General features: G+C 46.6%; 1 protein-coding gene across 1 annotated transcript in view; it reads right to left on the bottom strand.

Annotated features, from left to right (window-relative positions):
* The window catches only part of LOC127580585 (uncharacterized), a 155433-nt gene that overhangs the window by 124881 nt on the left and 5262 nt on the right, over positions 1-25290 (bottom strand). Inside the window, exons 2-4 of the mRNA XM_052034172.1 lie at positions 17031-17160; positions 6394-6452; positions 5491-5615 (exon numbers count right to left, since the gene is read on the bottom strand). Coding sequence (XP_051890132.1) covers positions 5491-5615; positions 6394-6452; positions 17031-17160 — 314 coding nt within the window. The remainder of the gene's footprint in view (positions 1-5490; positions 5616-6393; positions 6453-17030; positions 17161-25290) is intronic.

Below are 25290 nucleotides of genomic sequence, written 5' to 3' on the forward strand. Positions count from 1 at the left end.
CACTTCTTCCTGACCACCTCGGTAGTGGAGGTGATAGCTTTGGAAGTCTGAAACAGGGAGCAACACACAAAGCGCTGGAGGAACTCAGCGGGACAGGCAGCATCTATGGAGGGAAATGGACAGTTGACGTTTTGGGTTGAGACCCTTCATCTGGACTGGGAAGCAGGGAGGTTGTTTCGAGAGCCATCTGACCATAATACTTCAGGGTATGGCGGTTATCTTTCCTTTTATTGTGACGTTCCTCCAAAGGATAACATAAAGATCAAGATGCATGGGATTCATTCTAAATGCATGGGATGAGCTGTAGAAATAGATTGAAATGGTTGGTGTTTATCCTCTTGATTGCAGCAATTAGGGAAAGGATCTCTTTAAAGCATTAAACATAAAATGGTGCAGAGTAGAATAGCTTGCAAGGCAATAGGGAAACAAACATTCAAAACATTTTTATAGTCCTTCACAAGAGAGTGGATGTAGGAAAAGATCCAATTTTGCTGTACTGACAGGTCTATTTCTCAACCCATTCTACACACTACACACCAGCCACGAAAACCCACAACTTCCAACCCATTGGTGAGACTTGCATGGTAATGGCTCTACAACTGACTCTTAGCAGAATGGAAGATAGTCGAGAATATGGATAGGTAAGGTACTCGAAAGGCTTTCTAAGTGTTTAGTCACCTGGTTTGGACAGGATGCACCCCAGGATGTTGAGGAAGAGAAAGATGGAGATTGCAGGAACCTTGCCGTGATTGACCAATCCTCGCTAGATATCGAGGAGGAGGCCAAGGTGTGAAAGAATTGCAAATGTGACACCCTTGTTCAAAACAGGGTGCAAGGACCAGTTGCTTTAACCTCAATGTTAGGGGAGCTTTCAGAAACAATCATCAGAAAAAAAATTAACAAGCACTTGGAGAAGTTTGAGGTGATCAAGGAGATCCAGTGCCGATTTACTAAAAGCAAAGTGCCGTTGTCGTTTGACCAAGTCCTGCGTGAAAAGCTGATTGGTAGAACTGAGGTCCATGGGAAACGAGGGTCAGTGGTGGCTTGGTTAAAAACAGGGAGTGAGTTGTTTTTCAGAACCAGAGGATGGGAACCAGTGATGTGCCCTGGGATCAGTGGTGGGACCATCCCTTTTCTCATACGTATCTATTAATGACGAGGGCATGGGTGTGCAGGGTAAAATTTTGTAAACTGCACATGACACAAAACCTGGAGGTATGGTAAACAGTGTAGGGCTAGAAATAGATTACAAAAGAACACATGCAGACTGGCAGATGGCGCCGGAGCGTGGCGACTCATTGCAAGTTGCTCTCTACAGATCTATTCATTACCCTTCCTATAATCATAAGACCTCAATGCACTCTGTACTAACTCAATGTAACTGCACTGTGTAATGAATTGATCTGTACGATTGGTATGCAAGACAAGTTTTTCACTGTACCTCGGTACGAGTGACAATCATAAACCAATACCAATACCAGATTGGATTAAAAAAAGGTAGATTGAATTTTAATACAAAGAGGTGCAGAGTGATACATTTTAGCAGAAAAGACACAGAAAGACAAGAAGGTCTAAATGGTGAAGCTCCAACACTTCTGCAGGAACATGAACATCAAGCCACGTTGAGAGAGTGATCCACATGATATCCTGAGATTCATAAACAGAGGCACAGAATGCAAAAATAGGGAAGTTATATTGAAGCTTGATGAAACACCAGTTAGCCCCAAACTGCAGTTGGGGGGGTCACCAAGTTTTAGAAAGGATGTTAACGTCATAGAAACGGCGAAGAAAGCATTGCCGGGATATTTCCAGGGATGAGGGATTTCAGTTCCAGGGTTAGTCTGAAGAAGCTGGGCTTGTTCTTCTTGGAGCAAAGAGGTGGTGGGCAGGATCATGAACTCAAAAGAGAAACTGTTCCTATTAATGGACGGTTCAAGGACGAAGGGACAATTTCAAGTGATGGATAAAAGGTTTAGGGTGGAATGTTTCGAGGAAGTTTTAACATGGAGAGAGGTAAGTCAGGTGGATGCAGGGCCAATAGGACTTCCGAACGAAAATTGGATAGGGTTAAGGGAAATTAGTTTTGAAGGCTGTGGGGGGAAGGGTGGGGTGTGGAACAGACAAGGGTGCTCTAGAAAGAGCCAGCAGAAAACTACTGGGCCAAATGGCATCCTTCTGTGTTACAGTGAGTCTATATCCTCCTCCTTCAAACCCTTCCCCTCCTTCACTACTGCTCACCTCCATCATACCCTCCTATTCCTGCACTGTTCATTATATCCCCTTGTTCCTCTAGCACACCCTCATATTCTCTCTTCTCTCCCCTCCCATCAGGCAGAAGATACAGGAGCCTGAGGGCACATACCAGCAGGCTCAAGGACAGCTTCTATCCCACTGTGATAAGACTATTGAACGGTTCCCTTGTACGATGAGATGGACTCAACCTCACAATCTACCTCGTTATGACCTTGCACCTTATTGTCTACCTGCACTGCACTTCCCTGTAGCTGTGACACTTTACTCTGTACTGTTACTGTTTTTACCTGTACTACCTCAATGCACTCTGTACTAACTCAACGTAACTGCACTGTGTAATGAATTGACCTGTACGATCAGTTCGCAAGACAAGTTTTTCACTGTACCTCAGTACAAGTGACAATAATAAACCAATACCAATACCAGCAGTGGATTGTACTTTATCTGTCAGTGGCAATATTAAATAATCCTATCAGTCTTAGACTATATGGGGACAGAATACTTTCACCTTATCCACCAACATGCACAGTATTGGGCAGCACTGTGGCACAACTTGAGCTGTTGCCTCACAGCTCCAGCAACTGGTTTCAGCCCTGATCCCTGGTGCTGTCTGTGTGGAGTTTGTACGTTCTCCCTGTGGCCGCTTGGGTTTCCTCCCACGTCCCAAAGACGTGTGAGGTGGTGGGTTAATTAGCCGCAGTAAATAACCTCTTAGTGTAGATTAATGACAATAAAGAACCAAAGGGGAGTCGGCAGGCATGCAAGTGAAAATATATCACAGGATTGCTGGGAAACGAGGAGAGCAAGAATTTGACTGGTGGGCTTGTACCCTTGGGAGCCATAATGGACTGAATGGCCTCCTTTATGTGCTACAGAGTCATATAGCACTGAAACAGGCCCTTCAGCCCACCAAGTCCGCACCGATTATTAAGCACCCATTTATACTAAACCTACACCGATCCCATTTCATTCCCCCCTCATTCCCAGCAACCAGATTCTCCCACTTACCTCCACTCCAGGGGCAATTAACTTACCAACACCTTTGGGACGTGGGAGGAAACTGGAGCACCCAGGGGGAAACCCAAACATTTTCACAGGGAGAATGTGCAAACTCCACATGAACAGCTCCCGAGGTGAGGATTGAACCTGGGACTCTGGCACCATGAGGCAGCAGCTCTACCAGCTGTGCCACTGTGATGTTACAAGTAAAACATGAGATAAGTAATGCTCACTTTTAAAGGCATGAACTAGGTAACTCAACTAATGTTTTTGTAATAAAATTATAACTCACTAATGTCCTTGGTGGATGGAATCTGCTGTCCTTACCTGGTCTGGCCTCGATGTATCTCCAGAACAATAGGAATGACGCCTTGTGAAATAGCCTCACTAACTATTAAGTTCAAGAATAAATAGAGATGCACAACAAACACTTTCCTCCTGTTCCCTCACTCCTCCCTCACACACATTGACATATTTAAACAAAACGCATTCACACAATACCACATAACCTTGGAGATTATACTTTTAGCTGGACTCTCAACCAGAGCATATTCTTTCCTTTCCCATTTTACTGCCTCCTTGAAGAACACAAGAAGAAAATAAAAGCAGGAGTAGGCCACTTGGCCCCTCAAGCCTAGCCCAGCATTCAATATGATCATGGCTGATGTACGCCTGGCCTCAACTTCCCCTCTGTGATGGATCACCATTCTTTCAAAAATCTATCTACCTTCACTTTGAATATTTCTAACGATCTAGCCTCTGGGGTTGAGAATTCCAGAGATTCATGACGCTCTGCAAAAAATAAATTTCCATGCACCTCTGTTTTAAATGACCGGCCCCCTACCTTATATCTATCTCCCCTGGTTCGAGACTCTCCCACTAGGAAAACATCTCAACATCTACCTTGTCTTACATCCGCCCATACATGCTTCAATAAAATACCTCTCATTCTTCTAAACTCCAAAGAATACAGAACCAACTCGTTTCGCCTCTTTTGATAGGAAAATCCTCTTATCCCAGGAATTAGCTTCACAGAATTTCAAGCAAACGCTTACATTGCTTCATTCATGGCCTTAAAAAGCCCAAAGTACTTCAGAGCCAATAATGTTCTTTTGAAGGGCTGTTGTCAGGTAGGGATTAATTTGCATCCAGCAAGCTTCTGCAAAGTTAGCCAGAACACCAGAGGAAATTCCCTGCTCTTCTAAAGTACCATGGGATATTTGGCATCTATCTGGGAGTGCAAATTGGGCCCATACCTCATCCAAAGCACATGTACAACTGTGTCGCATTCCCTCAAAGCTCCGATGGAGTGCCCACATGGCCCATGAATTTGAACCCACAAACTCTGAGCTCAGAGCAAAATGCTATCATCTAAGTCACAGCTGATAGCTAACATATAATGTTCTTGTTTTCATTTTATCTCTGCATTCCCTGGAATTTAGAAGGTTAGAATGATTTCAATCAAGTTTTCAAGATATTGAGGGGAGCAAATAGAATCATAGAGTCATAGAGTTTTACAGCAGGGAAACAGGCCCTTTGGCCCAACTCATCCAGGTTGTCTACTTGAGCTATTCCCATTTTCCTGCATTTGGTCCATATCCCTCTAAACCCTTCCTATCCATGTACCTGTCCAAATGTCTTTTAATCATTGTAAATGTAGCCACCTCTACCACTTCCTCCAGCAGCGCGTTCCATAAACCCACGGGTGAATGCAATAGATATCGTGAAGGTATGAGTAACTTTGGAATAGGGAGCCAGGCCTTTCAAGTTAAAATTCACTTCCAGACGCAAAGACTGGTAAAAATTTGGAACTCTCTTCCACAAACGGCAACTGATGCCAGGTCAACTATTAACTTTCAATCCATGATTGATTTTTGTTACCCAAGGTATTAACTTATATAGGAAAAAGGCTGATAGATTGAGCAAAGACTGTAGATTGGCCACGATCTCACTAAACATTGGAACAGGATTGAGGGGCTGTTTGGCCTTCTTTTACTGGCACACTCCTCTCCCATTGTGTGAAAGGCTTACTTGAAAATAATGAAAGGTCGGAGACCATTCACCTCACATCTATGACTCTGCAGCTGCTTTTGCTACTTTGTTCCAAGAGAATCAAATCATTTCAAATGGTTAAAAGATCTTGCATTTATATGGAGCTTTTTCAATCCCAGAATGCTCCAAACACAGGGAGAACAGGCAAAGAACATTTTTTGTCAATCATTCTCGGGCATACAGTACCATTTCAAGCCGATCTGTCAGGGATTTCATATTTTGTACATAATGACAGAATCGCTCGTTTAGCTCCTGCATCTGGGCTCTCTCAGAAAATCGGTTATTTGATCCACAATCGGCCATCTTGTTATCTGCAGAAACATGTTGTTCAGTTTATTAAACGATGTTTCAACGTACCAGCACAAAGCTGCAAACTCTGGGTTTATTCTATAAATCCTACATGGAAGTAACCAATACAGCTCAACATTTTCGCAGGCATGGATGCAATGGGTTGTGGGCTGGTGGTCTCTGTGGGAGTGTGAGATAGTGGTGGTCTCGGTGGGCTGGTGGTCTCTGAGGACCATGTATTGGTGGTCTCTGTGGGTGTGTGGGGATGGTGGTCTCCCTGGGATGTGGTCTGGTCTCTCTGTGGGCTGTGTACTGGCGGTCTCTGTGAGCTGTAGGCTGGTCTCTCTGTGGGCTGTGTACTGGTGGTCTCTGTGGGATGTGGGCTGGTCTCTCTGTGGACTGTGTACTGGTGGTCTCTGTGGGATGTGGGCTGGTGGTGTCTCTGTGGGATGTGGGCTGGTGGTGTCTCCACTGGAGTGTGATGGTGGGAGAAGGTAAAGTAGCGTCTCTCAGCACAACCCCAGTGCCGGAGCAACACAGTGGGTCCTGGAGAAGCGGTTTACCATTCAGGCAGCGCGTAAGGTGAGGGCAAGTGAGAGACCCAGTTAATGATGAAGCCGAGAGGGAGTCCAACCCCGGGCAAGCAATGTCCTGGTTGTGATGTTGGGATTTGTGTAGAGCATGGATCTCCCTGACCCCAGGGCGGACTCTCCTCCCGCCCAGGGAGGGTCCGGGGAGGGGAGCGGAGACCCGACCTCACCCAACGTCCCGCCCCGGCCCGGCCCCGACCCCGGCCCTCACCGCTCTCCGGCCGCCGCTCCCGGGCCGCCCGGCGCCGTTTGTTGACTGTTTCCAGGGAGCTGCGGCGGAGGGAGGAGGAAGAAAAGGAGGGAGGAGGGAGTGGGGAGGAGGAGAGGAGGGGAGAGGGGGAGGGGAGGAGGGAGAGGGGGAGGGGAGGAGGAGGAGGGGGAGGGAGGGGGAGGGGGAGAGGGAGGGGGAGGGGAGGGAGGGAGGGGAGGGAGAGAGGGAGGGAGAGGGGGAGGAGGAGGGAGGAGGGAGAGAGGGAGGAGAGGGAGAGAGGGGGGAGAGGAGGGAGGGGAGGGAGGGGAGGGAGAGGAGAGGAGGGGGGAGGGGAGGGGAGGGAGAGGAGGAGGGGAGGGAGAGGAGAGGGGAGGGGAGAGGAGGGGGGAGGGGAGGGGAGGGAGAGGAGGGGGAGGGGGGGGGAGAGGAGGGGGGAGGGGAGGGGAGAGGAGGGAGAGGAGGGGGGAGGGGAGAGGAGGGGGGGAGGGGGGGGAGAGGGGGGGAGGGAGAGGAGGGGGAGGGAGGGGAGGGAGAGGAGGGGGGAGGGGGAGGGAGAGGGGGGGAGGGAGAGGGGGGAGGGGGGGGGAGAGGGGGGAGGGGGGAGGGAGAGGGGGGAGAGGGGGGAGGGGGGGAGGGAGAGGGGGGGAGGGGGAGGGGGGGAGGAGAGGGGAGGGGGGGAGGGGGGAGGGAGGGGAGGGGGGGAGGGGGGGAGGGGGGGGGAGGGGGAGGGGGGGGGGGGGGGGGAGGGGGGGAGGGAGGGGGGGAGGGGGGAGGGGGGGGAGGGGAGGGGGGAGGGAGGGGGGAGGGAGGGAGGGGGGAGGGGGAGGGGGGAGGGGGGGGGGGGAGGGGGAGGGAGGGGGGGGAGGGGGAGGGGGAGGGGGGAGGGGGGGGAGAGGGGAGGGAGGGAGGGGGGGAGGAGGGGGAGGGGGGAGGGAGAGGGGGAGGGAGGGGGGGGGGGGGGGGGGGGGGAGGGGGGGGGGGGAGGGGGGGGGGAGGGGGGGGGGGGGGGAGGAGAGGAGAGGGGAGGGAGGAGGAGGGAGGGGGGGAGGGAGGAGGGGAGGAGGGGGGGGAGAGGGAGGGGGAGGGAGGAGGGGAGAGGGGAGGGAGAGGAGGAGAGGAGGGAGGGGGAGGGAGAGGGAGAGGAGAGGGAGGGGGAGGGAGGGAGGAGGGGAGGGAGAGGGGAGGGGAGAGGAGAGGGGAGGGGGAGGAGGGGGGGGAGGAGGGGGGGGAGGGGGGGGGGGGGGGGGGGGGGGGGGGGGGGGGGGGGGGGGGGGGGGTGGGGGGGGGGGGGAGGGAGGGTGGTGAGGAGAGGGGGAGGGAGGGGAGAGAGGGAAGGGGTGAGGGAGGGGAGTGGGGGAGGGAGGAAGGAGTAAGAAAGCAGAGTGGGAAGAGAGAGAGAGAGAAGGCAGGGAGGGAGAGAAGGGAGTTGAGGGAGGTTGGAAGATGGGGAAGTAGAAATGGAGGGAGAAGATGGATGAGGGTCTGAGGGAATGGCAGGGAGAGAAGGGAGTTGAGGGAGGTGAGAGTGCAGAACGCCAGGGAGGGAGGAAATACGGGGGTGGGGAGAGGGGAGTGGGTAGGAGAAAGCAGGTAGGGAGAGAAGCATCGAAAATGGGAACAGGAGGCTATGGGAGGGAGAAAGAGAGAGGGAGGTCAGAGGGAAAGAGAAGGGACAGGGAGGGGAGAACAAGAGAGGGGGGAGAGGATGGGAAGAGGGAGACAAGAAGGCCAGAAACCAGGGTCTAGAGAAGAACCGTCAAGGACTAGGGGTTAAAAAGCTAAGGGTTGGAGCCTGTCTTTTCGGGAAGATTTGGAAACATCTCTGCATGTAAAGGGTGGTTGAAGTTGGGACTGTTCTCCAGCAAACTTCAGTCATTGCCAGGCCCATTGTTAAATTTAGAATTGAGATTGATAGATTTTTGTTAACCAGAGGATATAAGAGAAATGGAAGGTGTATGGGTATGGGGAAAGATCATAGATCAGCCACAATCCATGACCCAAATCCATATTCCCACCACCAAGTAGTGTGTAGAGCAGGGGCAAAGGGCAGGATAACATCATCTTTTTGAAGTTCTTACATTCCTCTGTAGCCATCTGTATATCAAACTATAAATAATGCCTCCTTGCCTTCAAATGAATTTTTCTTTGTATAACATTTAGAATTACTTTATACCATCTGTGGAATTGAGAGAACTTAGCTTACTAATATAGGTTCGAAAGGAATGCTTGCTTAAAATTAAAGTCACGTTGCACAGCGGACTACAAGGTACCAGGTGGACACAGTGGCGTGACTCCCCCACGGAATCCCTCACCGGCTAAATGCAGATGCACCTGATTCATCCAACACTGACTTCCCGGTCAGTCTCCGCAGTTACAGCTCAGACAAGGAGTGCCTGTTTGTGGGATTTCTTCCCATTTTGAAGCCCGCACACAGAGGTCCTCCCCAGGTTAGGGCAGGGCTCGGTTCACGTGAACTGTTCGTAACCGAGCGGTTCACAAGTCGGAAGTGCGGCTGCGAACTAAGTTCCCAGGTGGCAGAAGATGCCCACAGCAGCCGGTAAATGCATCCTGCCAGTCTCCCAAATGCTTATTCATATGTACAGGCTGTACATATGTCAGGCATTCATAAGCTGGGGAGGACCTGTGCTGCACTGTTGCAGTAATGATGTCAGATGTGTTTTGCACTGTAGTTGAGCTAAGTGCTGCTCACAGCCTCTATGCATGATCCGTCTCTCTCTCTCTCTCTCTCTCTCTCATTCACTCTCTCACACACACACACACACACACACACACACACACACACACACACACACACACACACACACACACACACACACACACACACACACACACACACAGAAGCAGAAGATTAGTGACCTTATTATGGACTGCTTGCCAAGAAGTGCCTTTAATGATTCACCCGTTCTGTTGCACACAGAAAGTGTACAATCAGGTTTAGAGCTTTGAGCTTCAGTTGAATGTTCCAAGGCATCAATAACACAGATTGAACAAGTTTGCAACTAAATTGGATATCAGGAGGTGTTTCTGTTCTCAGACCATGGAGTACAGGAAGGAAAGATTCCCCACTAATGCCTGAACCCTGATTTACCTTCAAGAGAGAGCTGGGCCTGTTTTGTCAGGTGTGCAAACCACCTATTACAGAGGTGGATACAGTTTAACATTAGCCAAAGCTAGACTGGCCTCCTGAACTAGTTTCAATTGACGAAGGGATATGGAGAGGAATTTTCCAGATCTTTTCTCCCCTTTTGTATGTATTTTCAACTCCCCTAGAAATTGTGTGGATCAGGTAGGGAGTGTTTGTCCAGTGCCGCTCCACAGCTGTGTTGCACAAGCAGGATGCGCCCATATCTGCAACTGTTTGTTTGCATTTAATGCCATACCACCTTCAGAAGGAGGGCTACTGACAGCTTTGACCCTATGTGAGTACAAATGGTAGGTATCTCGGTATGTCAGTCCAACTCTGAGTGGGTTTCACCAAAACTACTATAGGAATTTACATTTATTTCATCACTGATACACCAAAATGCACCCTTTCCCAACCTACCTGTACTTGAACTGAGATGTGCTCTTGAATCAGTGGTGGTATAAATGAGGATATAAGGCTAGAAAAATCTTTCTGGATCATCCAGGTTGCAAGGTATCAACTTGCAAGAGGACCTACAACGAATGGTTCCTCACGGATCCAAGGCCTAGAAGAGGAAATGAAATTTTAGTTCCTGTAAAGTACAAACGTCGAGTAACATATATCAGAATGGAAGCTGTGGTTAGTCCAGTCTTTTACTTATAAGCTTTCCTTCAGTGTGCAAAAGGAAACATGTTTTGACTACTGCATTTCCAATGCATTTTCTTGTCTCTTTAAGCGTCCATCTTCCATGAATTTCAAAACAAGAATGAGCAGGTGTTGAAATGTCCATGTCCTTGCTAATTTATGGTGTAATCGGGTGTGGTGAGGGGCATGGAGTTTCATGTCCTACCTTTCATGGCCAAGACTGTCCTCTGCTTAGTTCCATTAATTCGCAAAGTCTGTGAGCATGATACTTCTTTGCTCAAATCTTTGTCATACTTTAAATAATTTGGTGTATCGATTAACAACAGTTCCCAAAACTCTCCAGCCCTTTTTCTGAGATTAGTCACACACAATTTTGCTTAAGTGTGGAGGAATCCAGAACAAGATGCTACAGCCTTAAAATTAAAGCAGGTTGCTCAGGTTGAAGATCAGACTGTACTTCTTCACGTAAAAGCTGGAACTCCTTCCTCCAATACAGATAGGGGGATGGAGTTAAGATGTACATCAGTCATAATCTAATTGCAAGAAGCTTGAAGGGCCTAACAGATTCCTCAACCATCGCATCTCAGTCTCAGAAGTACAATACTAGGGGCATTTTACAATCTTAGGATAGCCCAAAGGAACTTCACAGGCAATAATGAATTTGGCAGTGTGGTCAATACAATAATTCCTCAATTTGCAAAAGGTTCACATTTCTGTAAAACATTTCGAGCAAAATGTTGGGCAGGCATGGTAGTGTAGCGGTTAGCGTAATGCTATTACAGTGCCAGCGACCCGGGTTCAATTCCGACCGCTGTCTGTAAGGAGTTTGTACATTCTCCCATGTCTGCGTGTGTTTCCTCCAGGTGCTCTGGTTTCCTCCCACATTCCAAAGATGTACGGGTTAGGAAGTTGTGGGCATGCTATGTTGGCACTGGAAGCGTGGCGACACTTGCGGGCTGCCCCCAGAATACCTTATGCAAAAAGGTGCATTTCGTTGTGCATTTTGATGTACATGTGACTAATAAAGAAATCTTAAATCATATGTTTTTTAAATCTTATAAATTGATTAAAACTGGTGAACACATTCTGGATATTTTGATACAGTGTATTCCTATGTGAGGTGAATGGCTCACTAATGTTATAGTAAAAAAATAGAAGCATCAGTCATGGACACCTGCCCTAAAGAATCAGTGGCATGTGCCAAAAATTATATATTGAAGATTTGTTAAACAAGGAATACCTGAGCATTTCATAGCTGGGATATACAACAGCCAGCTCACCCATAGCAATGAGAATCATCAACAGATAATCTATTTCAGTGCTGTTGGGCTTTAGGGAAAACCATTAACCAGAACACCAGACAAAATGTCCTATTCCTCTATTCAAGGGTTGGCAGCTTCACGTTCACCTGCCAGAGCAGACAGAGCCCGGACCTCATCCAAGACGTGACATCTGCCACTGAGCAGCACTCCCTCAGTGCCACAGTGAAGCATCAGCCCCGAATTGGTACTCCAAGTGTGGAAGGTAGGAACATTATGGACAACAGTGGACCATCTGGCCCCACAAGCCTGCTCTGTCATACCATTAGATCACTGTGATCTATACACTGATTTGCTGCCTTCGTTTCATATCCCTTAATAACATTATATTGCTAAAGTCATTGCAGCGGTGAGAGCTCAATGATGCCTAACATTCACAGCCTGTGGGGCAAAGTATCTGAGACTTCCACTACAGGTGGAAGACCATTAGTTATAGGAGCAGAATTAGACCATTCAGCCCATTGGGTCTGCTCCACCAATCAAACATGGCTGTTTTTATTTTAATCCTATTGTCCCGCCTACTCCCTGTAACCCCTTATCAACCAAGAACATATCAATCTCTGATTTAAATACACCCAATGACCTGGCTTCCACAGCCTTCTGTGGCAATGAATTCCACAGATTCACCACCCTCTGGCTGAAGAAATTCCTCCTCACCTCAGTTTTAAAGAGACATTCCTTTATTCTGAGGCTATACCCTTGGATCCTAGACTCTCCTACTAATGGAAACATCCTCTTAATGCGCACTCTACCCAGACCTTTCAGTATCCGATAGGTTTCAATAAGACCCCCCCGATCCTTCTGAACTCCAAGAAGTACAGGCCCAGAGACGTCAAACACTCCTCATAAGTTAAACCTTTCAGTTATAAGACAAGATAAGATGTCTTTATTATTCACATGTACATCGAAACACACATTGAAATGCACCTTTTGCGTAGAGTGTTCTGGGGGGCAGCCCACAAGTGTCGCCGCGCTTCCGGCACAAACATAGCACGCCCACAACTTCCTATCCCGTACATCTTTGGAATGTGGGAGGAAACCGGAGCACCTGGAGGAAACCCACGCAGACACGGGGAGAACGTACAAACTCCTTCCAGACAGTGGCCGGAATTGAACCCAGGGTTATGGACACCAGTACATATGAACAAGCTCCCATAATATTAAATTCAAACGTCTGACCTATGTGCATACGTTTGTTCCTCATGAACAGCAGAACTGGTTTCCTCCCCCTCTCCACTTTTAGTAATTGTTCTTTCTTATCAGTCTTATGTGCTTTTGATGCCATTCATTACAATACTATGGAGGTATGATTACCATATCAAGTGATTTCTGTGTATTTTCTGACTTATGGATAATATCAACTCACGGACATCTGTAAAAATGGAACCCGTTCACTACCTAGGGATGACCTGCATGCAGCTGTGGCTCAAAATTAGTAGCACATCCCTCAAAGTTAGAAGCTCAAGCATAACAATCTAGATTGACCTTGTGTGCAGAACTGAGTTCTCCCAATCTATCACATGAGCCTTTAACCCAAGGCCCTGTCTACTTTCTCAGGTGGATATGAAAGATCGTTCTGAAGTTCTCCCTGGTGCACTGACCAACATTACCCTAAAACACATGCACGGTAGCGTAGCGGTTAGCACGACGCTATTACAGCGCCAGCGATCGGGGTTCAATTCCTGTCGCCGTCTGTAAGGAGTTTGGACGTTCTCCCCGTGTGTCTGTGTGGGTTTCCTCCAGGTGCTCCGGTTTCCTCCCACATTCTAAAGACGTACGGGTAGGTTAATTTGGGGTTTAAAATGGGCAGCACGGACTCGTTGGGCTGAAAGGGCCTGTTACCACACTGTAAATAAAACTTAATTTAAAAATAATGTAAAAAAATTTAAAGGCATTGTCACAAGCTGTTTGTGGGAGCATGCTGTGCATAAAACAGCAGCTGGCAGGGTTGGGGGTTCCTAGTTTACATTTCAAAGCACTCCATTGGTTGGAAAGTGTCTTGGAACATCGAGAAATTATGGAAGGCAGAAACATAAGAGACTGCAGATGCTGGAAAATGGACTAGCAAACAAGATGCTGGAGGAACTCAGCGGGTCAGGCAGCATCTGTGGAGGGAAATGGACAGTCTACGTTTTGGGTCGAGACCCTTCATCTGGACTGAACATCCATGCCAACTACTTGCCTATCTACACTAATCCTATTCGCCTGCATTAGCACCATATCCTTCTATGCCTTGCCTATTTAAGTGTCTGGAACTGTGAGACACAGTGGGGCTGCTTTAGATCAGCTTTATTAGATGTGAAATCATGTTGGGATAACAAGAAGTTGTGAGGGGTATATACAAACTCAAGTGAAAATAGGCTTCTTAAATTTGTGTTTGGTTCTGGTCGCCTCATTACAGGAAGGATGTGGAAGCTTTAGAGAGGGTGCAGAGGAGATTTACCAGGATGCTGCCTGGATTGGAGAGTATGTCTTATGAGGATAGGATGAGCGAGCTAGGGCTTTTCTCTTTGGAGAGAGGGAGGATGGGAGGTGACTTGATAGAGGTGTACAAGATGATAAGAGGCATAGATCGAGTGGACAGTCAGAGACTTTCTCCCGGGGTCAAAATGGCTAACATGAGGGGACATAATTTTAAGGTGATTGGAGGAAGGTATAAGGAGTACGTCAGGGGTAAGTTTTTTTACACAGAGAGTGGTGGATGTGTGGAATGCACTACCGGCAGAGGTTGTGGGGGCAGATACATTAGGGACATTTAAGAAACTCTTAGATAGCCAAGTCAATGCTAGAGAAATAGGGGGCAATGTGGGAAGGAAGGGTTAGATAGATCTTAGAGCAGGATAAAATGTTGGCACAACATTGTGGGCCGAAGGGCCTGTACTGTGCTGTAGTGTTCTATGTTCTATGTACTTGTTAATGTTCTTTACCTCCCAACCACCCTCCAGTCCAAGCCAAAGCCCACCTCCAATTCTAAGCACTGATATTTTAGTTAACGTGCTATCTGGCGGAACTTTATCGAATACCTCCTACAAATCCATAAAATATGTAACTCTCTTATCCACAGTCTCTTCAAAAAAATTCAAATATTGCATAAACCATAATGATCCATCCAATATTTCTTTGAGTGGTCAGTGACAGTGCTAAAAGCGGCTTATTCTCATAACCAGTCTAAGAGGTGAAAATGCCACCAAATGTCACCTATACTGGAAAATATATATATAATGCAGTGTGTATATGGAGTTCGGACTGTTTGCGGGGAACTTTAACAGCACTATGCTCCAATGAGTTGTCACATACACATGTTGCTGGAGTCAGGCTTAGATTAGAGTGAAGGAATCCAGAGAACTAGTTTAATTATTCTTCCACACCAGCCAACATCGCCAAACTACTGAAGAGACCCTGGCTTTCTATGGACTCTTGACCTCACAGTCTACCTTGTTATGACCTTGCACCTTATTGTCTACCTACAATGCACTTTCTCTGTAGCTGTGACACTTTACTCTGTACTGTTATCGTTTTTACCTGTACTGCCTCAATGCACACTGTACTAACTCAATGTATCTGCACTGTGTAATGAACTAATCTGTATGAACGATATGCAAGACAAGTTTTTCACTGTACCATGGTACAAGTGATAATAATAAACTGACACCAATACCAATCTCTTAACCCTTTGGCAACAGCTCCCAGTGTAAAATTTGATACATGTGTATTATTATTTTTAACATGTCTCCAAAGCTGGAGAAAATCCCGCTGTATTTGAAATGCAGCACAAGATATCAGATGCTCTCTGCATGGAATTAAATCGATGAAAATCAAAATAACCTTCCATGGCAGGGATTGTTTCATTAAACAAGATTATTTTTTCTTTACACCACTCAGGCTTTTGATAATAGACCATTATTTACCTGAAGCAGCACAATGGGCCCAGGGTTTCCCAAAAGCAGAGGTAATAAGCAATCTGTATGCCAATCATTTAAATGGACATTCAGGTCTGAGGGCCACTCCAATCATTCCGCCACTGATGGTGAGCAAGGTCCACTAATTTGCAGCTGAGACGTGGAGACGGAAATAATAATAACTTGACAGACAATTTGCTCGAGAAGACGTACAGATTGGCAATTATGCAGGGTCTTTTACATCTTCAGCTATTACTGAACCTGGAGAGGCATGGTAACCCTGCACTCCTGGCTATGGGGTTTAACGGTATTGGAATTGATTTATTCTTGTCACATGTAGCAAGATGCAGTGAAAAGCTTTTGGTTTGCTTGCCATCCAGACAGATCATTCCATATATAAGTACATCCAGGTAGTAAAAGGAAAAACAGAATGCAGAATATAGTGCTACAGTTACAGAGAAAGTGCAGCGCAGGTAGAGAAATAAGGTGCAAGGGCCACAACAAGGTAGATTGGGAGATCAGAGTTCAAGAATTCATCCTTTAGCATATGAGAGGTCAGTTCAAGAGTCTGATAACAGCGGGATAGAAGCTGCCCTTGAACTGGTGGTTCGTACTCTCAGGCTTTTGTATCTTCTGCCTGATGGGAGAGGGGAGGCTGGTTTGTGTGATGGACTGGGCGAAGTCACAACTCTCTGCAATTTCTTGCGGTCTTGGGCAGGGCAGTTGCCGTACCAAGCTGTGATGCATCCTGATAGGATGTTTTCTGTGGTGCATCGATAAAAATTGGTACAAATCCTCAGGGTAATAAAAAGGGAAGGTAATACATTGGGTGTAAACATTGGCTAAGACTTGGGAGAAACCTCCTGTATTATTTGGAGAAATAATGTAATGGGACCTTTAACAATCACTGTATAGCACTGGGGTACAGTAGTGGTGGGGACGGGTCTGTCACTGTATAACACTGGGGTACAGTACTGGTGGGGGCTGGTCTGTCGCTGTATAACACTGGGGTACAGTAGTGGTGGGGTCGGGTCTGTCGCTGTATAACACTGGGGTACAGTACTGGTGGGGATGGGTCTGTCACTGTATAACACTGGGGTACAGTACTGGTGGGGTCGGGTCTGTCGCTATATAACACTGGGGTACAGTAGTGGTGGGGTCGGGTCTGTCGCTGTATAACACTGGGGTACAGTACTGGTGGGGATGGGTCTGTCACTGTATAACACTGGGGTACAGTACTGGTGGGGATGGGTCTGTCACTGTATAACACTGGGGTACAGTACTGGTGGGGTCTGGTCTGTTGCTGTACAGCACTGGGGTACAGTACTGGTGGGGACGGGTCTGTCGCTGTATAACACTGGGATACAGTACTGGTGGGGACGGGTCTGTCACTGTATAACACTGGGGTACAGTATCAGTGGGGACTGGTCTGTCACTGTATAACACTGGGGTACAGTACTGGTGGGATGGGTCTGTCACTGTATAACACTGGGATACAGTACCGGTGGGGGTGGGTCTGACGCTGTATAACACTGGGGTACAGTACTGGTGGGGATGGGTCTGTCACTGTATAAAACTGGGGTACAGTATCAGTGGGGACTGGTCTGTCACTGTATAAGACTGGGGTACAGTATCAGTGGGGACTGGTCTGTCACTGTATAACACTGGGGTACAGTATTGGTGTAGTATGGACCTGCTAGGGGCCCAATAGGCTGAATAGTCTCATTCCATGTGTAACTACTGTATGATTCTGTGAATTCTGAAACACAAGAAGAAATGTCAGAGGGTGATGAAAATAAGAGTGACTGAATGGAATCTGATATTGTGGGTGACACAAAATTAGGAGGTGTTGCTAATAGTAAAGAAGGTTATTGTAGAATATAGGCAGATCTTGATCAGTTAGGGAAGTGGGCCAAGGAGTGGCAAATGGAGTTCAATACAGATAAGTGTGAGGTGTCAAACCAGTGTAGGACTTTTACTGTGAATGGTAGGGCACTAGGGAGTGTAATGGAACAGAGGGACCTAGGAGTACTAGTGCATGGTTTGTTGAAAGCAGCATCACAGGTAGACAGTGTGGTGAAAAGGGCGTTTAGCACGCTGGCCTTCATTGGTCTGGGCTTTGAGTATAGGAATTGGGACATTATGTTGCAGTTGTATAAGTCATTGGTAAGATAAATGGACTTGTTACAACAGCAGGACTTTGGCAAATGCAATACTATACAAATAAGTGTGAGGTGACGGATTAGGGAGGTCAGAGAGAACAAGGGGAGACACAAGAGACTGCAGATACTGGAATGTGGACCAACGAGCAATCTGCTGGAGGAACTCAGTGGGTTGAGCAGCATCTGTGGGGTGGTGGGGACAGGTAATTGTTGACATTTCGGGACGAAACCCTGCATCAGGACTGAGAGTGGAGAGGGGAGATGGCCAGTATAAAGGGGGGGTGGTGAGACGGGAGCCAATAGGTGATTGGTGGACCGAGGAGGGGAGGAGCTCCACCTGCCCGTCATCCTTCACCCTTCCCCGGTCCACCAATCACTGCCGCCTCTGCCTCGCCCCCTCCCTCTCTCCTCTTTATACTGGCTGCCTGCACTCTCAGTCCTGATGCAGGGTGTCAGCCTGAAGTATCAACAGCTCCCCTCCCCGCACAGATGCTGCTCGTCCCGCTAAGTCCCTCCAGATTGTTTGTTGGAAGAGAACAAGGGATTGCACGATAAACAGAAGGATACAGAGAAATGTAGAGGAGGAGCGGGACATTGGAACGCAATTCCGGAAATCCTTGTGAGCAGGTTCAAGGGACCTTAGTACTTCCCTTTATTGGCCAAAGCATGGGATGCAAGAGCACTGGTGTCACACTATAACCGAATAATATGCTAATCAGGCTGCAGCCAGAGGTCTGGTCGCCACAAGTAAGATGTGATGACAGCAGACGGGGTGCAGAGGAGATCTGCAAGGATGTTGCCTTGACTGGGGAAATTACAGACCAGAGATAACATTGGCTGAGGCCAAGACTAAGAAGAGATTTATCAAGATGTAAAATGCTATGACAGCCCTGATTACAATGGACCTATTTCCCTCTGCAGAATAATTAATAACCAGGGGGCATCGTCGTTGTTCAATGGGGTAGAAGATAACCGCAGGGTCTGAAGGCTGATGAAGTGGATGGACTATTCACTTTTAGGAAGTGTCTGAAATGAGCTCTGGATGTGCTGTTTGCCCTCAAGCTACTAAAAATGGAGAGAAGGAGATAGACCAAGTTATTAACAAGGCCAGTCAGCTGGACATTGGGTTGCACAAGTTACTGAAAAAATAAAAAAGCCACAGGTTAGTGGAGCATTGTTGGGGAAGGTTACATCGGACCATCAATTGAATACTATTGAAAGGGTAGTACGATGGGCCAAATTGTCCACTTTCTGTGCAGTCTCTACAGTCCTGCAGACTTTCAGATCTCCCAAACAGCATGACAGCCAGTTTTGAAGTATAGTCACTGTTGTAGTGTGAGCTAGGCAGTTTGTGCACAGCAAGATCCAAGGGTCAGTCACGTGGTGTTGCCCGGACACTGGAGGAATTTGTCACTCTCTTCTGAAAATACAACACAAAATCTTTAAATGCACCTGCTCAGACAGGCTGGTTTAATCAGTGGCCTGAGGAAGATACACTTCTCCCTGATATTAGCAACAAAATGCCAGCCAAGACTTTAAACTACAATTGTCCCAATCTCAGGCATCACTATCGTCAAACTAGCTAAGCAAAAGAATCTATTATGTTGACCCGACCAAATACAACGACACTTAAAAGCAATCTGTTTTAATGTTTGTTGATGATAAGTTTCTGTCACTGGCACCAACAGAACTCTGCTTTGTATCCTACATCTTACATTTGGCAGCATTATTTATATAAATTATCATAGGAGGTTCCACTCACCAGTTGGAAACGGGAAGCCTGTGAACGTAACTAACACTGAGGTCAGCTCTTCCTTGGAAAATAACTGAGTTCACAGCACACGCTGTAATTAGTGCACAGATCAGACAGCAAGTTCAGAGGATTAAGACATGTTATGGATGTGTTACAAATCTCTGTAATATTGCCAATCATTTTATTCTGCTCCATCAGTTGTCTCACAGTCTGAAGCTCAATATATTGAAGCTTCAATATAATTAAATTTAAGATTATATTTACAATATATTCATATTTCATTATATTTAAGATTTTCACATTAGTTTTTCATTAAAATCAACAGCAAAAAAAATCAACAGATTTCAACGAGGCACAATACACCGATCTGGACACAATGTACTTTTTTAAATACTCAGCCATTCTCATTCACACCTTCTCTGGAGCCATGCTTTGCTTATTTTCTTATTCCATTACTATCCCCATGACAGACCTTGCCTTTATTTCTTTTGCCTCCCTCCCTCCATTTCTCTGCAGGAAAACATTTTATCTCTAACTATTTTGTTTTCATTTTAAAGAAAGGTCATGGACCTGAAAGGTTAGCTCAGTCTTTCTGTCTCCATGACACCTGACTTGCTGTTACTGCAGAAATTCAGGGCTCCTACTGATCAGTCTTTTAGCATTGTGATTATTGATGGGACAATGCCACTGGACCTCTCTGCCCTAGAAAATTTAATTTAAATTCTTACTTCTCATTCCCACATCGTAACTTTGTTCAGCAAAATTTTTAAAGATTAAAATCTCACACTTTCTTTTTATCTTCCTTGTGTCTTCTCTCTCTCATAATCCAATCCTTCTGTTACCTTTTTAGGTTCTAATCCACTGTCTTTCTTGCTTGATCCTTTACTTCTTGCTTAATCCCCAAGATCATTGGCTAAGGACACACAATGTTGGTGCCATTGTCTGATGCAAGTCCCAGAAATATATTTGACCTGGAGGGTGCAGGAGAGACACCTACTCCAGCAAGATTTGACCCATTGTGCTTTATACATAGACGAACAGTATCATACCGTACCTGTGGATGTTGAACCAATAGGAAATCTCTGTTTTGGTCATGTGCTCACAGTTTAATCTAAAACAAAGTTATAGGCAAAGTTGCTTCATGATATCACAATGAGACAGGTGTTGGTCAAATAAATGGCACAAGTTCTGATTGGTTAAGCGGTTATTGCATCACAAAAATCCCCAGAGTCATCGTTTTTATCAGATATTCACGTAGGAGCATTTCCCAGAAAAAACAAAGAACTTGCATTTATAGAGTGTCTAACATTGACCTTCGAGTATCCCAAAGCGCTTTACAGATAATTATAGCTTTTTACTAAATTCGTTTTCAGATTCAGATGAGTTTATTGACATGCATACCAGGGTGCCATGGAATTCCTTGCTCGCATGAAGCTCACAGAGTAAACAGTGTACATGGTAATGATAGATACAACAATAGATACAGTGGCGAGCACAAAACAGCAGAATGGTGCAAAGTATAGTAGTGCAAGCTGAGGTAGTGCAAAAAGAAATGCTAAAGTGACAATAACAGAAGAGGCAGAATTAAGTGTCCAAGAACGTGGCAGCCCCACCGGGAAGGGGATGTGAAAGAGGTGATTGGTTCAGAAGTCTGACAGCAGTGGGAAAGAAGCCTTTCTTGAGTCTGGTCATCCGGGCTTTCAAGCTCCTGTATCTTCCAGAAGGTAGAAGAGAGAAAAGGCAATGACCTGGGTGGCAGCCATGTTTGGCGATACTGTTAGCCTTCTTGAAGTAAAGCACTGTGAAGGTGGAAGGAAATGCTGAGCCTGTGATGGACTGAGCAGTGTTTACCCGGGCTGGATGTGGGAATGGTTGGCAAAGCTAACACCTATTGCCTGATTGCACCTGAGAAGGTGGTGGTGAGCTGCCTTCTTGAACTGGAGAAGTCCATCTAGTGAATGCTATTGGGCAGGGATTTAGACCAAGTGATAATGAAGTGCTTTTGAACTGTCACACTGTTGCAATGTGGGGCGGCAGTTAATCTGTGAACAGGAAGGTCCCAAAAATTAGTGATGTAACAAAGGTCAGATCATCTGTTTTAAGTGATGTTGGCCGAGGAATAAGTGTAAGCCAGGGAGAACTCCTCTGGTCTTTGAATAGCACCATGGAACCTGCAGGGCGTGGTAATCACTGTCGAGTCCATCACAGGCTCGTCACTTCCTTCCATCTAGTCCACCTTCACGGTGCTTTGCTTCAGGAAGGCTAACAGTATCTCCAAGGATGTCCGCCACCCTGGCCATTCCCTCTTCTCTCTTCTGGGAGAAAATACAGGAGCTTGAAAGCCCAGATGACCAGACTCAAGAACAGCTTCTTCCCCACTGCTGTCAGACTGCTGAACCAATCGCCTCTTTCACATCCCCTTCCCGGTGGGGCTGCCACGTTCTCGGATTCTTAATTCTACCTCTTCTGTTATTGTCACTTTAGCACTTCTTCTTGCACTACTTCAGTTTGCACTACAATCTTTGCACCATTCGGCTGTTTTGCGCTCGTCACTGTACTTATTAATGCATTTATTATTACCAGGTGTACTGTTTATTCTGACAGTTTCACATGGACAGGGAATTTCATTGCACCCTGGTGTATATGACAATAACTAACCTGAATCTGTTACTGGCTCGTTCTAAAAAATTGTACCCTATCAGTGCACCCTCTGTATGTATATTTGTAAATATCCACACCCTAATAGTTCTTTCCATCAATAATTAATTCAGAGGCTTTCAGGATATTGCAGGACCAGTGAGCTCTACAAGGATGCAGTGATCTGCAGGCTCACTTGGGATTAGGTGGTTAAGAAGTTGTCAGGACTTAAGCTCATGACCCACGCCAATCGATCACTTAGGAGAGTTCCGCAAAATCAGAGATGTGTCCCATTTCAATCTCTGCACTGGGCATAGAATATCCCAGTGAGCTATTCGAAACAGAGCAGGGGAAATCACCCAGAAGTTCCTCATCGTTTAATCAATAGCAGAATATATTGGTATTAGTATTCGTATTGGTTTATTATTGTCACTTGTACCGAGGTACAGTGAAAAGCTTGTCTTGCATACTGATCGTACAGGTCAATTCATTACACAGTGCAGTTACTTTGGATTAGTACAGAGTGCATTGATGTAGTACAGGTAAAAACAATAACAGTACAGAGTAAAGTGTCACAGCTACAGAGAGAGTGCAGTGCAATAAGGTGCAAGGTCACAACAAGGTAGATCGTGAGGTAAGAGTCCATCTCATTTTATAAGGGAACCGTTCAATAGTCTTATCACAGTGGGGTAGAAGCTGTCCTTAAGTCTGGTGATACTTGCCCTCAGGCTCCTGTATCTTCTACCCGATGGGAGAGGGGAGAAGAGGGAGTGACCCGGGTGGGTGGGGTCTTTGATTATGCCGGCTGCTTCGCCAAGACGGCGAGAAGTAAAGACAGAGTCCAAGGAGAGGAGGCTGGTGTCCGTAATGCGCTGGGCTGTGCATATTTACCTCGTTGCAATTTACAGCATACCTTTCAACAATGATGGCGCTTCAAAATACCTCACTGGCTGAAAAACATTTCATTGTTTTTCACAGCTTAGGCTGTGAAAGATATTACACAGATGCAAGATTGGTTGTTAAAATTCTGTCTAAGCTCAAGATCTTGGGGTATTTATTTGCTGGTATGTTCTATGTTCCCCGAGTGCTCTCCTGTGAGGGCTGCTCATTGTGGGACACAAGTCAACAGTGGCACCCTTGACCTGGGAAGGTGGTCCCACTGACCACTGTGTGTGTGACCAGAAGGGGAGCAAGCTTTGTATAGAGGACTGCATGGGCATGGATCACAGCAAGTCCGGACGTAGAGTAGAGATCCCAGGTTAATTAATGCCACCTTCTTATATATTTCCAGTATTTCCACTGAAGTGCTGTTGCCACATTATCCTCAGTTCTAGATCACTCCTTTTGTGAAACAAACCACGATGAACACACCAAACCAGGTTTCTGTGTATAGCAGGTGATAGTGGTGGCTTGCCTGGTGGAAATGACTTTGGTGGTAGAAAGCGAGGAAAATTTTAACCTCTATAAGCAGAAGGATTTGGGACAGGTGCCAGGTTGAAGTGCAGACAAAGTCTGACAACTGTCACTAGCCTGTTCTAGAACTGATGCGGGAATATAACTTCAGCTGGTCGCCAGTTGGGAGAAGATAAGATATCTTTATTCATCACATGTACATCAATACACACAGTGAAATGCATCTTTTGCGTCGAGTGTTCTGGGGGCAGCCCACAAGTGTCGCCACGCTTCCGGCGCCAACATAGCATGCCCGCAACTTCCTAATCCCACGTCTTTGGAATGTGGGAGGAAACCGGAGCACCCGGAGGAAACCCACACAGACACGGGGAGAATGTACAAACTCCTTACAGTCAGTGGCTGGATTTGAACCTGGGTCGCTGGTGCTGTAAAGCATTACGCTAACCGCTACACTACTGTGCCTGCCCGCTACACTACTATGCTGTCCGCTACACTACTGTGCCTGCCCGCTACACTACCCTAGGCTGCGTGCCTCAGAATGAACCAACATTATAAACGTAACTCTGATCAGTCAGTGTCCTAAGCGTCTGGAAACTCATTGACTGGGGGAACTGCTGTTTCCAGGAGGCAACTCATTGCACCAGTGAAGCACTTCTGGGCAGTGCGGTTGAATCACAGAAATTTAAGGCAGAAAAGTAGGTCACTCAGTACCTATGCACAGCATGCACTTGGAGCTTGCACACTGACTGAGCGCAAAACTGGTTATAGCCTATAATTTCATTTTGTTGAGGGTGGCCTCTCGCTAATGAAACCAGGAGGTAAGTACAGCACCTGCTTAAAAGGAAGGCTGCGGGAGGGCCAGCATTTAAACAAGCATGGCCGGACTGATGATTATAACTCAGAATGTATTGCGTGGGCTTCAGTAAATTGGATGTGCCCTCAATATGCGGCTCTGCATTAACTTGTCGCTGCTTTTCATCAGCATGAGTGGCGCACTGCCATTGTTGTATTGTCAGACACAGGGAGTAAACAATGGCAAAAGACAAAGAATAAAATACACAAATCTTCAGAATTGGTAAAAGTGGCAGAACTGAGCTCTTTAATGACAGGGAAGAGCAAGACTTTGAGCAAAGAAAACCTCAATTGTTGTCTAGGTAACTCCCAACTATCTGCTCTATCTGCGGAAAAATTGTTCGACCATTGTCCAGGTAACTTTAATTAAATGCCAGGGGTCACTGACGTAAGATCATCTACGCAGCCGCTACATAAGCTGTTTCTGAACTATATTTCTTTAGTAACAGTCTTGTCCGCTAATGGTCATGCAAACAAGGTCACTCTGCAGAAAGGTGAACGTTTTTGTCACCGTGTGCAGTCTGATACACTGATTCAGTAGGCTTGCTTCCAGTCCTCTGTTAATACAATGACAACACTTCAGAAACATTGTGTTGGTTGTGGAGCTTCTCTCCTTCACAGAACATAGAACAGTACAGCACAGGAACAAGCCCTTCGGCCCGCAATGTCTGTGCCGACAACGATGCCAAATTAAACTAGTCCTGTCTGCCTGCACGTGATCCATATCCCTCCATTCCCTGTACGTTCATGTGTCTGTCTAAATGCCTCTTAAACACCACTGTTGTATCTGCCTCCACCACCACTATCCCTGGCAGGCCTTTCCAGGTGCCCACCACTCCCTGTGTAAAAACCTTACCCCGCACATCTCCTTTAAACATTCACCCCCTCAGCTTAAAGCTACATCCCCCTTACTAGTGTTTCTCCTTACTTGTACCCTTACCTTTAAGGTATCCTTACCTCACTGTCCTTTCTTCCCTGTCACAATATGCACCCTGCAGAAGAAGTAAACCATTATTTTACTCTTTCTCTTTCCCAATCTTTTGACCTTTTCCTTCCCTTTAATAAATAGTTA

Source organism: Pristis pectinata, chromosome 19 (assembly GCF_009764475.1).
Source record: "Pristis pectinata isolate sPriPec2 chromosome 19, sPriPec2.1.pri, whole genome shotgun sequence".
Classification (NCBI taxonomy): domain Eukaryota; kingdom Metazoa; phylum Chordata; class Chondrichthyes; order Rhinopristiformes; family Pristidae; genus Pristis; species Pristis pectinata.